This window comes from Panthera tigris, chromosome D3 (genome assembly GCF_018350195.1).
Source record: "Panthera tigris isolate Pti1 chromosome D3, P.tigris_Pti1_mat1.1, whole genome shotgun sequence".
In the NCBI taxonomy this organism is placed as follows: Eukaryota; Metazoa; Chordata; class Mammalia; order Carnivora; family Felidae; genus Panthera; species Panthera tigris.
This window is the reverse complement of record NC_056671.1, coordinates 91,324,813-91,341,053: the sequence shown is the minus strand read 5'-3', so window position 1 is coordinate 91,341,053 and position 16,241 is coordinate 91,324,813. Positions and strand designations below refer to the sequence as shown.

The 16,241-nt window shown below is 50.5% G+C and overlaps 1 protein-coding gene across 5 annotated transcripts in view; it reads right to left on the bottom strand.

The window, feature by feature from the left end:
* The window catches only part of ZNF236 (zinc finger protein 236), a 106,896-nt gene extending 91,731 nt beyond the window's left edge, over positions 1–15,165 (bottom strand). Inside the window, exons 1-2 of one of the 5 annotated variants that reach the window (XM_042962868.1) lie at positions 15,042–15,165; positions 342–484 (exon numbers count right to left, since the gene is read on the bottom strand). In XM_042962868.1, the coding sequence (XP_042818802.1) occupies positions 342–484; positions 15,042–15,096 (198 nt within the window). In that variant the 5' untranslated portion in view covers positions 15,097–15,165. Of the gene's footprint in view, positions 1–341; positions 485–1,023; positions 1,769–4,208; positions 4,302–14,007; positions 14,206–15,041 lie in introns of those variants that run through there. The other 4 variants (XM_042962869.1, XM_042962870.1, XM_042962867.1 and 1 more) reach the window with 4 other exon arrangements.
* Positions 15,166–16,241: the final 1,076 nt, after the last annotated feature.

Below are 16,241 nucleotides of genomic sequence, written 5' to 3'. Positions count from 1 at the left end.
GCTGGAGACAAACCCATCAAGATACACCAATGTTGTGTTCAGGCATACAGAAAGCGAACTACTGAAAGTCCCGTTTCGAGATTATTTCTTTCGTCCGCTGACAGAGAACTTCAACACCTAGATTCCCTAGGCGAACCCCCCCTTCGTCTCATTAACCAATATAATGGCTAGGAAACGACTACAACTTAACACAAAACGTCAACGATTTATTGACGTAAGATAAAACGCTCCACGACTGAGGAATCTAACTTACAAGGAAAAGTCTTATTTGACGTGGTGATTTTCACAATACCTCCAGTTTCAACGCTCACATTTCTGACACCCCTCTTGAGAATACATACCTTGTCATTTCGCTCGTGATCCCTCATGTGGCGTTGAAACTGGGACTCTTTTGGAAAAGATAGCAGACAGATTTCACACTTATGGAAGTTTGGAACTTGATAGGCATAATTAGTGTTCTCCGCATTCAATGTTAAAACTCCATCTACAAAATTGCATAAGTATAGACAATAAATACCAGTTGTTATTCTCATCACATAAATAAAACTAAGTTATTTGGTTATTATGTAGAAACCAAATGACGTCAGAGATTTACGAGAGAATTTAGAAGAAATTAATGGTATCTTCAATGTTTTCGGCGGACACGTTCTTAAATTAGATACGAGAAACGCTGGGACGCCTGAGGCACAGCACGAAAGAATTCTAAGTCCCCGTGGCAGGGTTTTTAGAAACCTGAAGCTAAACTCCTGAGCTTGATATCCACACAAAGACACACGAAAGCCAAGTCTCTTCGCCTTGCCTTTGGCCTTAACATGGTTTCAAAGCCACCTGAAATCGCAGAGGCATTTCACCTCTAAGCCACTTTGAGGGTTCACCGATAACCCCCACTGTTCCTCTTCCATCACGCAGCAAACAAAACTCGGGTGGAGACAGAAAAGCTAACCGGAGCACTCAATCCACCTCTGAAAACTGCCGCAGAGCAAGATAAGTCAACGAGGAGAAAACTCGTCCCCCGACGGTTACCGGTCAGACGGACGGAGGCCGGCGGTGCTCCCTCCGGATGAGCCCTGGGCCTCACGATACGCTTCTCGACACCACTCAGGTCAACAGCTACAAACATAAGAGTATTTTCTAATAAAAATATGCAATAATCACAAAAATTCGTCAAGAATTTCAGGAAATAAAGATGTCCAAAACTGCTACAACTCTTTAAATAAACTCCAAGTCTTCCTATAATTTAGACACAAATACATAATACATGTTAATGATACGAGAGCTAGAAATAACAGCACGTACGACTCTTTGTATCAAATCTGACTCAAAAACATTAAAATTTAGAAATCTGGAAGTAAAGTAGGGTTGATTTTAAGACTCTAGTGTTAAAGTAAGCTCCAGAAAGTGTTCTATTTCTCAAACGTCCATGTGGTAAACATGGGCATTCCACATTTTCAAAAGACCTTTAAATGCCTCCCTTGAGAAAAGAAGCCACAGTTCCAAGTTTGGCCAAAAGTCCTTCTCCTAAGGTGCAAGTGCCCTGAAGGAGAAGTGTGGCCACGGACGGGGGGGGCGGGGCAGAGGCCAGGCCACGGGAGGAGGTGGGGTGGCCGGGCACAGAGAGTGGGTGGCACCTTCAAGAATTCCTCCGGCGGACCCCGGGTAAAGCCGATTCGTTTCTAGAAACACTGACATAGTTCGATAGACCACAACTTCATCCAGAAACAAACGGGTCTACTATAGAAAAGATGCACATAACTTTTACTCTATTTATCTTCAACTATATCCACATTCTGTTCACAGACATGCATTCAACATTTCTACAGTAAATTAGTAACAAATGTTTTAGGACTCCCCAGGTCCCCCCAAAAATGGTTGCTGGGACATCAATTGATATATTATTCCCTTTGGAAAAGTTTATACTATGGAAAGAAACAGTTTGGGAGGTTGAGAATGTTCAAGTAAAATAACTGTTGAAAATTGTGTTTTAAGAACTCAGTAGCGACTGTTTCCACCGAATGGCTGAACACAGTGGTGACAGAGCTCCTCAATAAACACAAAACTAAAAGGCTACTTCGGGACGTAGAACGAAACAATGTTCATAGCGTCTATGCTGAAACTGCTTAATGACAGCCCAAAATGAGAAAGGATGTAATTATGTAATTACCTGCAACTAACAGATAAAACCCAAGAGATAAGAGACTATACACTCAAACCTGAAAATCACATTGTTTTGCTTACGAATTAAGACTTTTCCAGGGAAGATTTTTATCTTAAGAAGCAAGACCTCCCTCCTTAACGAAGCTCAAAACATACTAAAATCATGTTTTCAGTACGTCCCTTCCACCAGTGATAATACACTATTAATTTGGTTCAAACACAAACTTAAAACGATTATTCAAATCAAAGCGTAACTACAAGGGGAAAACATGTCTTAGTTTCCACAGCGAGCATAATTTTAAAATCCACAGCATCTCTCGACTTTCGCTCTGCTTTGGGGGCACAGGCTTTGCACACGTCATTTCTCTGCACTGAGAAAGTACGAAGCCTTCCTCCCAGGGCGAGGTGGGCTCTATCATGCACACTGTTCTTTCCGGACAGCGTCCCGGGCCTTACAAAGAACTCTTTCGCCTATCACCTCTTCAAGTTCATTCAAATTTCCAATTTCCGGTCCACAGAGTACGTGTTGTTCAGAAAGAAGCCCATGAAACAAATGTATCCTTAGGATGAGCTTAGGAGGTCCACAAACCCTGTGAAACCCACACGTCCACGCACTTCCCATTGTGCTGGGGGAGAGGTAGCATGTCCGCAGCCACAGAGGCCACCAGATTGTTTAAGGGGCCATGGATCTAAGTAAGGCGTGATCACACGAACGGTCCGCCCTCCTGGGGACAGCTGCATTGTTAAGAAGCGGCCCGAGGAACGTCACGTGACACTCGGGCAGCACACGTTCCTGATGCTGTCCAAATCAGGTCGGTGTCCTCGGTACCCGACTCCACACACGCAGAGTAAGCACAGAGCCACCTGCATCCAGCAGGGCCCAAATCTAAGAGTTCACTCAGGCCAGGATTTTTCAAGTACGCCTTTCTGCCCGTCCCCGCCCCCAGAGGCAGGGGATGATCACTCTGAGATCAGTTTACCCAGTCACCTAACACACACAGGCACGAACACATTCTCTTCAACTGTCTGCCCTTCCTGACTCCAAGGACACAAATTCACCACCAAATTTAAACAAACACTGACTGTACAAAGATCAGAAATTGAGCAGGGGCGTCTGGGTGGCTCAGTCAGTTAAGAGTCAGACTCTTGAACTCAGCTCAGGTCAAGATCTCAGGGTCTGTGAGATCGAGCCCTGTGTCAGGCTCTACGCAGAGGTGGAGCCTGCTTGGGATCCTCTCCCCCCCCCCCACCCCTGAAAAATAAATAAACTTTAAAAAAATTGTTTGAGCAGCTTTGTTTTCCTCGAAAAAAAATGTGAACGCTAGTTTCAGAATCATTTAACTCCACACGGAGATTCTCAAGAGTATGTAATAACTGACCAGCCCCAAAACAATAAAGCCTCAGAGTCGCTCAGATGAAATGAGACAGAGAGCGCCTCCTGGCACTACGAGGACAAGCCTGCCAATGACTGAGGGGCACAGCCACCTCTAATGCTGTCCTTCCACTCCACGGCCCTCCACGGCCCTCCACAACCACACGGCTCCACAGCTTTATGCAGGCCTGCTCTGTAAGGACCTGGGACGGGACGAGCTCTCTTACGAACTGGTCCTCTTCCCAGACCGGGCATGGCAGCTCAGCCCAGTCAGCTAAATGTTAATGGCAAAGGTCTGCTCCTCATCTCCAATTAAGGGAGGAGGGGCAGAGAGGAAGACACAGAATCAGAAGCAGGCTCCGGGCTGTGAGCTGTCAGCACAGAGCCCGAAGTGGGGCTCAAACCCATAAGCCACAAGATCATGACCCGAGCTGAAGTTGGATGCTTAACCGACTCAGCCACCCAGGCCCCCCTCTCTTTTTTTTTTTTCAAAGATCTTATTTTTAAGTAATCCCTACACCCAGTGTGGACCTCGAACTCACAACCCAGGGATCAAGAGCTCTGTGCTCCTCTTCCTGAGCCAGTCCGGTGCCCCTCTAAGTTGATGTCTCCTACAAAATGCCTGTCTGTGACATGAGAGTTCCGCAAAATCTATTACATTTATAGCATTCCACTGACCTACCTCAAATCTGCATCTCCTGACTGAAATTCTCAAGCACCGTGCATTGATGACCTCGGCTACCCATAAATCCTGCCGAGGCATTCTCAGTACTAAATATCGGATATCAGTATCGATAATTATTATTAATCGATATAATTATAATTATATATTACATAGTGTGCATACTAATTATGTAATTATAATTATATAATCAATATTAAAATGAGATACACCAGTTTCAGCTTCTAGACTGAACTAACCCCTAAACTTTGTATCTCTTTTCATGTTTTTGAATAAAAACCTTCCAAAATATCATTGACCTATCTTCTGCGATAGGCCCGTCTTCCAACACCCCGCCCTGTCCCCAGGAACCCAGCTCTCTACCCACGTGACCTCTGCCCCCTGACCCCAGCTGCCTTCCGAGGCTGCCCCGCGGGCCCCGGGGAGTCTGACAGCCACCACCCTGCTTCATGCGGGGGCCACTTCCCTACCATTCTCTCCTTTCTCTCACCGCTTCCTACTTGCTCCTGTTCTCGGATTCCTGCTGCTCCCCCCACACGGGCCAGCATTCGGGCAGGAGCGGCTCAGGGGCAAGCATGGGGGGGTCTGGGCCCATGAGCCTATCTAGGTCATCACGGTGTCTCCAAAGCCTCGCTCAAAGCCTGGCACGTCCTGAGCGCCCAGCGAGTATTTGCTAAGTAGTCGGAGATAAGATGAAAGTTATGACTCTTTCGGTCTCTCCCCGGTTGTCTGAAGCTCCCAAGACCAACATACCTAATCTCCACTTTCAGCCTGACTCACGCCTCAAAATGACCTAAGTTACACTCGGTACTTCTCCAGCTTGTTGCGTACCCACCAACCATTCTGACTTTGCGCACATGTTCTCTAGCCATGCGGTTGTTCCAGGAGCCATTATCTTCTCCCTAGAATCTTCCAAAAAACCCAGTGCTCCGGTCAACAGCTCCAGCCACAAGCACCCGCTTTCCTCTCAGAAGGAACAAGCATCTGTCAACTCAGGAGTGCCCGCACCGAGAGAGGCGAGTACTGTCAGGGAAGATTCTGGCACTGTTTGAATCTGACCTCTATCATCTATTCAAATGTATCTACTATTAAGTAAATATTCATTTGGAAATGGAAGGTAATTCTCAAAATGTAGTCGATGAAAAAAGCAGTATGTTCGCGGTGCTATTACTGCTTTAATAAAGGGACGATGGGGCAGAGATTTACCGTGCGTTTGCTTGTTATGTGCACACGATATCCTTGAGAAACTACAGAAAAAAATAACAGCATTGGTGACCTGTAAAAATGGCAACTACGTGAGTGGGACGAGGGCTGGGAAAGGGACTTCCATTTTTTAAAATTCCAGACCATTAGAATGTATTACCTGTTCAAAAAGAATTAAAAAGTAAGAGATAAAATTTACTCTGGGGGAATGGTGAGTTATACAGTCCATACCTTGGTCAAAATCACACAATAAGCCAGGGCAGAAGTGGGAGTGACTTTCAAGTCCTAGAATCAGGCTTCCCTGCCTCTTAAGGTCCTGATTTCTGAGACAAGACCCCAAATTCAACATTATGCCTACTGTGAAAACAGCAGATGAACTGGGATTCTATCAACAGTACTTTATGTCAGTTATCAGCCCAAGACTGCTTGTGTTCTTTCCGTATAAAATAGATTCAACGGACTGTCAGGCCAAAGCACTGGTCAAAACCATGAGGAGTTTTGGGGTGCCTGGGTGGCTCAGTCGGTTGGGTGTCCGACTTCAGCTTAGGTCATGATTTCATGGCTGGTGAGTTCGAGCCCCATGTCAGGCTCTGTGCTGACAGCTTGGAGCCTGGAGTCTGCTTCAGATTCTGTGTCTCCCTCTCTCTCTGCTCCTCCCCCACTCATGCTCTGTCTCTCTCTCTCTCTCTCTCAAAAATAAACAAACATTAAAAAAAAAAAAAAAACAACCATGAGGAGTTTCAATGAGAATCAGAGTCAGAAACACTGGCACTGGTTTCATGATACATGATATGAAACATATCTGTGGCACAGAGTTAAAGATAAATACTTGGTCAGAAACTCATTACATGATCCCTAACAGGGTCAGGCCGCTCATATTCCCACGGTAAAGTTCACCTTTACCCAGGAGCACTTTCAATGCCCGTCAGTAGGTACCTGGTCCCCTTTCATGACTCAGATTACATTTTCTCTGCTTTTAAAAGGAGTATCAAATCCTCTTTCAAATATTTGCTTTTATTACCTGTAAATTTTGATTTCTAAAGAAAGACTTTAAACTCAGGTGGCTGTATATTTAGACACCACACGTTATCCAAATTTAACAAAACTACAGTGCATTAAAATTACAACAAAATAAAGCCTCCAGGATCTAAAGCCCCACCAGCTAGCTAAAACATATCTAGGCCCAAGGTCTAAAAGTAACAGGGCCTTTTTGAGACTGATCTGAGAGTGTTACTGCTGAGAATAACCTCCTTAGACGATGCACAAAACTAATTTCCCATATGTGACAGAATCATTTCTTATTGATGTATTCGCTGCCAACGCTGTTTCTCATCTCTGCGAACGTACGGTTCATGTCAGCACTGCGACAACAATCGGGTAGAGCTGAATGAAGACTGCCACAGAAAACTGTGCGTGGCCCCGTCCGAGAGCCTGTCCCGATTTCCAATGACGTATGTATGTGTAGGACATGCTATTTTTAACGTACCTATCTTTAAAAACGGGTAACTATAGCTTAAAAGTTTGGGTCGTGGGTCACAGATTAGAGAGATGGTGATGAAAACAGGCCTAGCGGTCATGAGACTTCTGAGTGTCCGTCCTGCCAGGTGGTCAGTAAGGTCTCCGCAAACCAGATAATCCGTCGCTTGGCTCAATTCTTCCTCCAAAGATGAGGCTGGTTTCCTTACAGGGAACTTACAGGGTGGTTGTGGAAATCCAAGTCATAATAAATAGGAAACAAAAAATACTTCTCCAGAAAAGCAAAATGCACATCTACTAGGAAGGCCAGAATTAAAAAGACAGACGAAAACAAGGATTGATGAAATATGAAGCAACTGGAAATCGCATGTACCATGAGAAAGAGTTAAAATCACTACAATCACTCGAAAACCATCTGGCAGCATTGACCAAAGCTGAACGCACATAAACCCTGAACCCGGCAATTCAGCTCCCAGGTATAGCCCCACGGAAACCTGCACATACGTGGACCAAAAACATGTTTAGGGGCACGTGGGTGGCTCAGTCGGTTGAGCATCTAACTGATTTCAGCTCAGGTCATGATCTCATGGTCCTGAGATCGAGCCCCGCACTGGGCTCCGCTCTGGGTGTGGAGTCTGCTTAAAATTCTCTCTCCCTTTGCCCCTCTCCCACACGTGCTCTCCCTCTCTTAAAAAAAAATCAAACCACATGTTTAAAAATGCTTACAGAAGCATTACTATGACAGCCGGCAGCTAAAAACAATGCAAATGCCCTTAAATAGTAGACGAAGAATTGTCAATCTACAGGTGAGAAGTAGAACAATGAAGCATCTAGATGGAACACCTAAGGAAAGGTCTCCATGATCTTACGACTGTCAAAAATTCCCTACACAGGTCCCAAAAGTACTAAACGTGAAAGAACTGATGTTAGACAATATTAAGATTGGGAATTTCTTTCATGGAAAGATATCCTCAGAAGAGTGAAGGGCAAAGTAAAAGAACTCCTCCACGGTATATACAAAGAACTCCTATAAATCAATAATGAAAAGACACACAACTCTTCACCAAAAATATACAGATGTCAAGCAAGCATACAAAAAGATGGTTTACACTGTATCTCAGAAGGGAACTGCGAGTTCAAACAATGACACACCACCGTACACCTAGGAGAAGGACTAAAGTCTAAAAAACTCAATACCAAATGCTAACGAGGATGTGAAGCAACAGAAACTCCCATTCTCTGCTGATGAGAATGCACAATGGCACAGCCACTTGGGAAGAGGGCGGCGATCTCTTACAGAGCGAAACACAGTCTCCCCACACCATCCAGCACAGTGTTTACCCACACGAGCTGGAAACTTATGTCCGCACAAAAAACCCGGCACACAAACGTTTATAGCAAGTCGCAACTGCCCAAAACCGGAAGCAACCAAGATATCCTTCAAAATGTAAATAAATGGACTGTGGCACATCCAGACAATGGGATATTATTCAACAATAAAAAGAAATGAGCTGTCAAGCCATGAAGAGATGTGAGGGAATCTTAATTGCGTATCGCTTAGTGAAAGAGGGCAGTCCGAAGCTCTGTATGGTATGATTCCCACTTGAGAGCAGGCAGAACTATGGAGACAGTGAACCCTAATGTAAACTAGGGACTTTACTACAAAATTGATCCATTGTTACAAATATAACACTATTACAAGATGAGAATAAGAGGGGAAATCCTGGGGGGGGGGGGGGGGGGGGGGGGGGGGGGATAAGAAGTATAGAGGAACTAGGTACTCTCTGCTCAATTTAACGTAAGCCTGAAACTGCTATAAAAAGCAAAGTCTATTAACTAAAAATACATAAATAAGATATCCAACCCAGGAGGAAAGTGGGAAAAGACTTAAACAGGAGCCTCACAAGAGAAAACAAACGGCTAATGAACATAAAGTCCTCATTAGCACCGAAGCGCAAGTTAGAAGTCAAGATTGACACTACACAGACCGGAATAGTTAAGATCTTAAAAGGACAGCGCAGACGGGACTCTGGGACACTGCCGGTGGGAGATTAAACTAGCACAGTCACTACACAACTGTTCGGCAGTGTCTGCTGGGACCCAGAAACGCATACAAGTTCACAGCAGCGCTGACCTGTAATAGCCCCAAAGTGGAAACCATCCAAGCACCCAGAGCAGAAAGGACAGACTGACAGTGTGTTACACAGTGGAATGATATACAACCATGTGAATGAACCTATCTCTGCCAAACAATAGCAGGGAGGGGCGCCTGGGTGGCTCAGTGAGTTGAACGTCAAGACTCTTGATTTTGCCTCAGGTCCCGATCTCAGGTTTCATGAGCTCCAGCCCCCAGCAGGGCTCTGTGCTGACAGCGCAGAGCCTACTGGGGATTCTCTCTCTCCCTCTCTGCCCCTCCCCCATTTGCTCTTTCTCTCAAAATAAATACATAAAAGCATTAAAAAATAAAACCCATAAACGAGAACAGGGATGATCGCATAAAAGCAAACGCTGAATGAATGAAGCCAGAAACAAAAGGGTACATACTGTGAACCCAACTTAGTTTGAAAGCAAGTCGAACTAACCTGAGGTATCAGAAGAGGACAGTGGGGCGGAGAGGGAGGTGGTAGTAACTGGGAGGAACAAAAGGAACTTTTAAGATACCACCGATGTTGTGCCTACGTGAAGTTCTTCACTTTAAAATCCGCACACCTCCTGTATAGATGTTCTGTTTGATTAACATCATTACCAAAATACGGTAATAAGGCTTTCAAAAACATACAGGTCTGGCTTCTCTTGAAAAATCACAAGCCACGGCGATAACTGGACGGAGCAGAGCAGGAACCCGCCCCCGTGGACAGAACAGGACCCCCACACTTCTCTGAAACCCCCAGAAGCACTGGCACCTGTTACCTTCCCCTGCTCTGCTAGCCTCTGTGGCTGACTCCCATATTCAGAATTCAGACCCCCGTTGGTGCTGCTTATTAGGTAAAGTATTCGAATCCACTAAAGCAACAGTTTTCCCGCTCTGCTGAGAGGAATTTGGGGGGACGGCACCCTAGAGGGCCATCTCGGAAACCCTCAGTCTCACGCCTTTCAACCTGCACAGCCCTGCCACAGATCAATGGTTTTCAGCCTTGACCACACAGCAGAATCACCCGGGTTCCACCTCACCGGTTTGGAAGTAACTGGACTCAAGGCCCGGTCATCGGGATTTTTTAAATCTCCTCAGGTAATTTCATCAACGTTTCGCCAAGGATGAAAACCACCCCTTGAGACCTTGCTGTATTATTTCACGGAAGAAAGTTCTAACACTAAAAGTAGTTTGAAAAACAGTTGGGCGCAGAGACACAGTCTTTGTATACAGAGAAAATATAAAGACCTTGATATATGATAACGATTATTTTAAAAAGCACTGAATTGATTTTATCTAATGAAGAATTATGGTGTAGTACAGTTTTCCCAGGCTGTATTTGTGTCAGAGACCAAGATTTTTTTTTAAATTCATCCTTATAATGAAATATTTTTCCTTTATTGTGAAAAGACCAAGATTTTGAACTCATGTTAACTCACTACTTGTTTCCAGGATAGTAAAATCTTTAAATTTTGTGTTGCCTAATACACTTTCCTCAAAATACTAAAAACTCCAAGTTTCTGCCTACCTAAAAAGTTCAACTACAGAGAGTGAAGGGTACTCCTTTATCAAAAAATCTTTTCGGGGCGCCTGGGTGGCACAGTTGGTTGGGCATCCGACTTCAGCTCAGGTCATGATCTCACACTCCGTGAGTTCGAGCCCCACGTCAGGATCTGTGCTGACGGCTCAGAGCCCGGAGCCTGCTTCGGATTCTGTGTCTTCCTCTCTCTCTGCCCCTCCCCTGCTCATGCTGTCTCTCTCTGTCTCAAAATAAATTAATTTTCATCCTTGGACACCTGATATTGTCAGAAAGTTCTTCTTCGAAGCAGAATCTGTCTCCCCTTAACTGTTACCGCCAGGAGTACCTAGTTCCGCCCGCTGAAGCAGAGGATTCACCTCTAAATCTGAGGGCACGGGGCCTCCTGCCGTCTCGCACACAAAATCCTACTGCTGAGCCCTTCCCACTAGCCCGGTGCCCTTGGAGGGGACAGCAGCTTCCTGAACACGCGTAATAAAATCTGGAGTGGCCTGAAGTGATCATCTGAGCAACAGAGGACTTGTGGATCCATTTGGCTCAAGCTCCGTCTCAGCTCTCAGCTCTGGAAATGAAGCGTTACAAATATTCCTCCGACAGAAAACAGAAAGCGAGCGGGAGGCCGACCACAGGTACAGCCTGGGAGAAAAAGCGCGTACCGGCGCACCGGAAAAAACAAACGGAGGCCAGACAAGGTCCCAAAATGTGGCTTCCATCAAGGTCACTACTGCTTAGCAAAACTAAAGCGTGAGGAGGAAGCACTCCTATCTCACCCAGCTTTACTCGCCCAGGAGAGTGCCAGGCGCCAAGCAAGGGCTCGACAAACACGCCCCTCAGCTGGGAGCCCAGGCTTACTCACCACGGGGTCCCCCCCCCCCCCCCCGCAGCTGGTGTCCTGCAAGATCCCCGGCGGATGCCAGAAACCACAGAGGGCGTGGAACCCTGCACATCGGGTCTTTTCCTACGCTTACACACCTCCACAAAGTTGAGCACACACTGCACACAGTACGAGATCACCAAGAACTAATAACCGAGTAGACACCTGTGACGACATTCTACAGAAGCCGTGTGCGTGGGGTCGCCCTCTCTCTTACTGTGCTGCACCCGCCCTTCTGGCGAGGACAGATGATACAGTCCCCGCGTGACCAGATGAAGGGAGGTGAGTGACCTCAGGCCTGGGAGGCAGGGGGACACGGCGTGGGGCCACCGTGACCTCCTGAGGACAGGCCACAAAGAGGATCACGTGCTTCGGCCCACGGGGCCCGAACAGATGGAAATGGAAACTGCGGAGAAGGGTGGACCACTGCACTCGTCCTGAGCCAATTACTTCCAGAAAGGTCTGTCAGCGGGCCTACCCCCACCGCCTCTTGAGGTTTCCATACTGACAGCATCCTCTCCGGGAACCCCGCACTTCCAGCGCCCGCTACCTGCCGCCCGAAGCAGAGTCCCCACCGTCGCAGGACGCAGGGTCCTGAGGGGCCAGGGCAGAGATGACCTCTCTGCTGTCGAACTTTGCAACCCAGCCCCTACACGGCGACAGGCAGTGCTTTAAAACGCTTTAAATAAACTAACCCATGTGTAGGGCTTTAGGTTTATCAAGGTGGAACAATACGACGCACCGTCTGGTCAAACGTAGGTTCAAATGTCAACTGTGCTGACTAGGCGGGGAAACCTTCCAAATCCCTTCACCTCTCTGAGCTGCCTTTCCCCGCCTGTGAAAATCCCCACCGATCTTCCACATTTTCTTAGGAATAAAATTCATTAACGGTAACACAGAAAACAAGGTAATTTCAGGCAATGAGAGGTACCGTTAACAGAGTGAGTGACAGAGCAACAGTCCTCAAACATTTTGATCTGGGATCTTCTCACGTTCTTAAATATTACTGAGGCCTCTGAAGACCTTAAGTTTATATAGACTACATCATTATTCGCCCTACTCAAACTGAGCACTGTTTAAAATAGCTCTTCAATTAAAAGCAAACATCTGGCGTATGTTAATGCAAATACATATTTTTATGAAAAGTATATTCTCAAAAAAAGAAAAAAAACAGTGAAAAGAGTTTTCACTTTTAGAAATCTTTTTAATGTCTGACACAACAAGCGGATCCTATCTGCTTCTGCATTCTCTCTGTTGCCATCAATGTGTTGTGTTTCATTTTCCTGCAAATTATTTTACTTTGCTAGATTGAGTATGCTGTTTTGAGTGAAATACACCACTGTCTTGATTCATGCAAAGGCGTCAGCAATTTTACTCCTAATCGTTTTTGTACCATTAGGGCAAATGTTAACCAAGTGGAGAAACCAAACAGTATCGCTGTGAAAAGATTCACCTTGCAGACCCCTGAAAGTGCCTCCGGGAACTCCAGGGGTCCACGAACCACACTTTGAGAACCACTGTGGTAGAAAAAGACTGGCGCAAAGTGAAGTTATTTGCAGGCAGGTTTGAGGAAGGCCTTTTTTAGGAAGCTGACGCCCTGAGACCTAAGGGAGGAGTCAGAGGAGGCGGATTCTCAGAATATCTGCGAGGAACACGAAGAACTGAATGCTCCAGCAAGGAAAGAGGGAAACGAGCCCTAGACAAAGGCCAGATCAATTAGGATCCTGCAGGAATGTAGATTTTACTTCAAGAGAAATCCTTTGAGGAGTTTTAATCAGGGTGTGGCCCTTTGATGTACGTTTAAAGAGCCCCTCCACGGACAGGTGATGGGCCTAGGCTGGGGCCAGACTACCCGGGACTCAAGTCCACCTGGAGACAAGGGGGCTGGGGAGCCAAGGACACTGGCGATAGAAGAGGTGGGGCTCACTGCAAACACATTTTTGAGGAAGAGGCCACAAGACTTCATTATGAACCGTCTTCAGGAATAAGAGGAGTATTATTCTTAAGTTCGGGGCTGGAAAACCCAAGTGACCGGTGATGCCATTCAGGAAGATGGGAAAGATGGGGGGGATTAGGTTCCCAGCCCTCCGTCAAGGCCAATTTTACATTCTCCATCCTAAGCCTTCGTTAGAGCACCTGAGAGGCACTGCACCTTCTATTATTTTTGGCAGCGGGCACATTAACAAAAGTACAAACACTAGACGAAATGAGGCCAAAGCCAAAGCAGTGAGGTCTTTCAGAACTCCTTCCAGAAGCCAAGAGCCACTAATCAAGATTCTGAGCAGTTACTGCCCAACTACAAATCTGCAAACCTGCACGGTTCCCCCGCCAGCGGCCCACTAAGCTCCCTAAGAGCTGTCCCAGGCGTGCGGATTCGTGCTCAAATTCACACGCGCTCCTGTCCTAACGTCTCCTTCATTCACCCGTCTGTTAACTTGATCGGTGATGAGACCAGTAAGAGCGTCTGGTCGGTACGTCCCGTCAGTAAGTCTACACCGCTGGCTGGTCTCGACCTCTCTCCCTAAATGCGACGAAGGGCACAGTTAAACACTATCCACCTGCAGTTTCCAGAACTGACCTTTCTCCGTTCTGAAAGCCAGTGCGTGTGCGCGCCGCCTGGCACCAGCCCTTGAGTGAGTCCCCGTTTACTCCTCCTCCGGGGAAGGGTAAGCCTGGGCCACCGGGCTCGGGGACCAGCCAGCGACAGGTACCAGCCCCGGGAGCGCGTTCCAAGTCCGCACAGCCGGATCCGGCGCCCACGCAGCCCCCTCTACGACCGCCCCGGCTCTGGTCCCCACCCCACCCCCGGATCCCCCAGTCCCCCGGGCCCCGCTGGTCCCCTCCCGGTCCCCCGGCCTCCAGGCCCCGGGGCCGGTCTACCCGGCCGTCCCCCAGGTCCGACCCTCCCCACCCCCACCACCCCCCCGGGGGCCGCGCGCCCGAGGGCCTCCCCAGGGCCTCCCCGCCGGGGCCGCGCAGCGAGCAAGCACTCGACGCTCCGGGGCGGCCAGGCGGGCCGGGGCGCCGCTCCCTCAGGCCCGCGGGTAGGGCGGGCCCTGCCGCCCGCCCACGCTACGCGCGGCCTCGGAGATGGCGGCGGGGCCCGGCGTCCCCGCGACCCGCCCGGGGAGGGCGCCTCCCTCAGGAAGGCCGCCCGCCGCCCGGGAACGCCGGGCCGGGCTGGGCGGCGGGCGGGCCGGGGAGGCCGGATCCCCGCGGGCGGAGGACGGCGGGGGAGGAGGGCGGCCGGGGGAGGAGGGGGAGGGGGAGGGGGAGGGAGGAGGGCGGCGGCGGCGGCGGCGCGCACCTCGCCCCCGGCCCCCGCCGCCGCCGCCCGCCCGGCCCAGGAAAGTAGGCCCAGCCCGGCGGAGGGGCCCGCCGCGCCGCGCCGGTATCATTCCGCCCGCGCCCTGCGGCCCGCACTCGGGCGGCGGCGGCGGCGGGCGCGGCGGCGGGCGCGGCGGCGGCGGCGGCGGCGGGCCCCGGCCCCGCTCGCCGCCCCCGGCCCCGCCGCCCCCGGCCCCGGCCGCTCCCGGCGCCCTCCGCGCCGCATCCGGGGACTATATTCGCGCGGAGCGGCACAGCGCGGCCGGCCCGGACGAGGCCGCTTACCGGTGTCGCCGCGCGCCTTGCTCTCCTTGGGCTTCGGGGGGCGGCCCCGCGGCATCGTCGGCGGCGGCGGCGGCGGCCCACCCCTCGGCCGCACACACACTCACACACATACACTCGGCGGAGCGCGCACGCGCGGGGACCGGCCGCGGGGACGCGGCGCGCGCCCGGCCGAGCGACGGAGGCGGGCGGAGCGGCCCGGGAGGGCGGGCGGCCGCCGAGCCCTGTCTGGGCGCCCGCGGGCCTCACGGGGGGAAGGCGCCCGAGGGAGAGAACGGGAGAGCTAGCACCGAGCCGACTTCGGCGGGTTCCATGGCCCGGCGGGCCGCGTTAGGGGCGTTGGGCGCGGGTGCGCGGTGGGGGCGGGGAGAGGCGCCGTGCGCATGCGCGTTCCGCCGTTCGGGCCTGGCGGGGCCGCGGTCGCCTGGCGGCCGCCGCCTCCGACGGCCGGCCTAGGGGGAGCGGGAGGGCCGCGGTCACCCTCGGTCACCTTGGGCCCCTATGGCCTGGCAGGGCGGGCCGCGGTCACTCTCGGTCGCCATCGGTCGCCCTCGGCCCTGGTCGGAGGGGAGCGGCATGTGGACCTCCTCCGTCACCCTGGGTCCCAGTGGCCGGCCTGGGGGGAACGGGAGGGCCGCGGTCACTCCCCGGGCCAGTGGCCTGAGGGGGGGGGGGGTGGGCGACCGTGGTCCTCCTCGGTCCTGGTCCGAGGGGAGCGGGCTGTGGTCACCCTCGGTCACCCGCCGTCCCCACGTCTGGCCTGAGGGGGCGGGCATGGCAGTGTGTCAGGCCGAAGCCCGCAGCTGGGACAGCCGTCGGGAAAATCGGAAAGGTGGCCTTTGGACTGGCACAGGTGTTGAGATAGCGCTTTCCCGGTGGAGGCGACACACAAGAAGGAAAAAGACCAGGGTCCTTGACGTGCCAGGTGCCCCGGACGTGTCCGTGTCCGTTTACGTGTGTCACTTAAGGCAGGGAACACCCGGCACGTCGTCCTGCGGGGTCTCGCGGGAAGGCCTCTGACACCCGCCCGCGGCACACGCTTCACGGCCGAACTTCGAACCCAGGCGGCTGGACCGGCGAAGACCGCCCCAGACGTCACCGATGTTCCTGTCGTCGGGTGTTAACGCATTAAAATGTACACTTTCAAAGGTGTTGGTCTTTTATTTCTGTTGTTGCTCATACCAGCTTCCACAGAATTCCGAC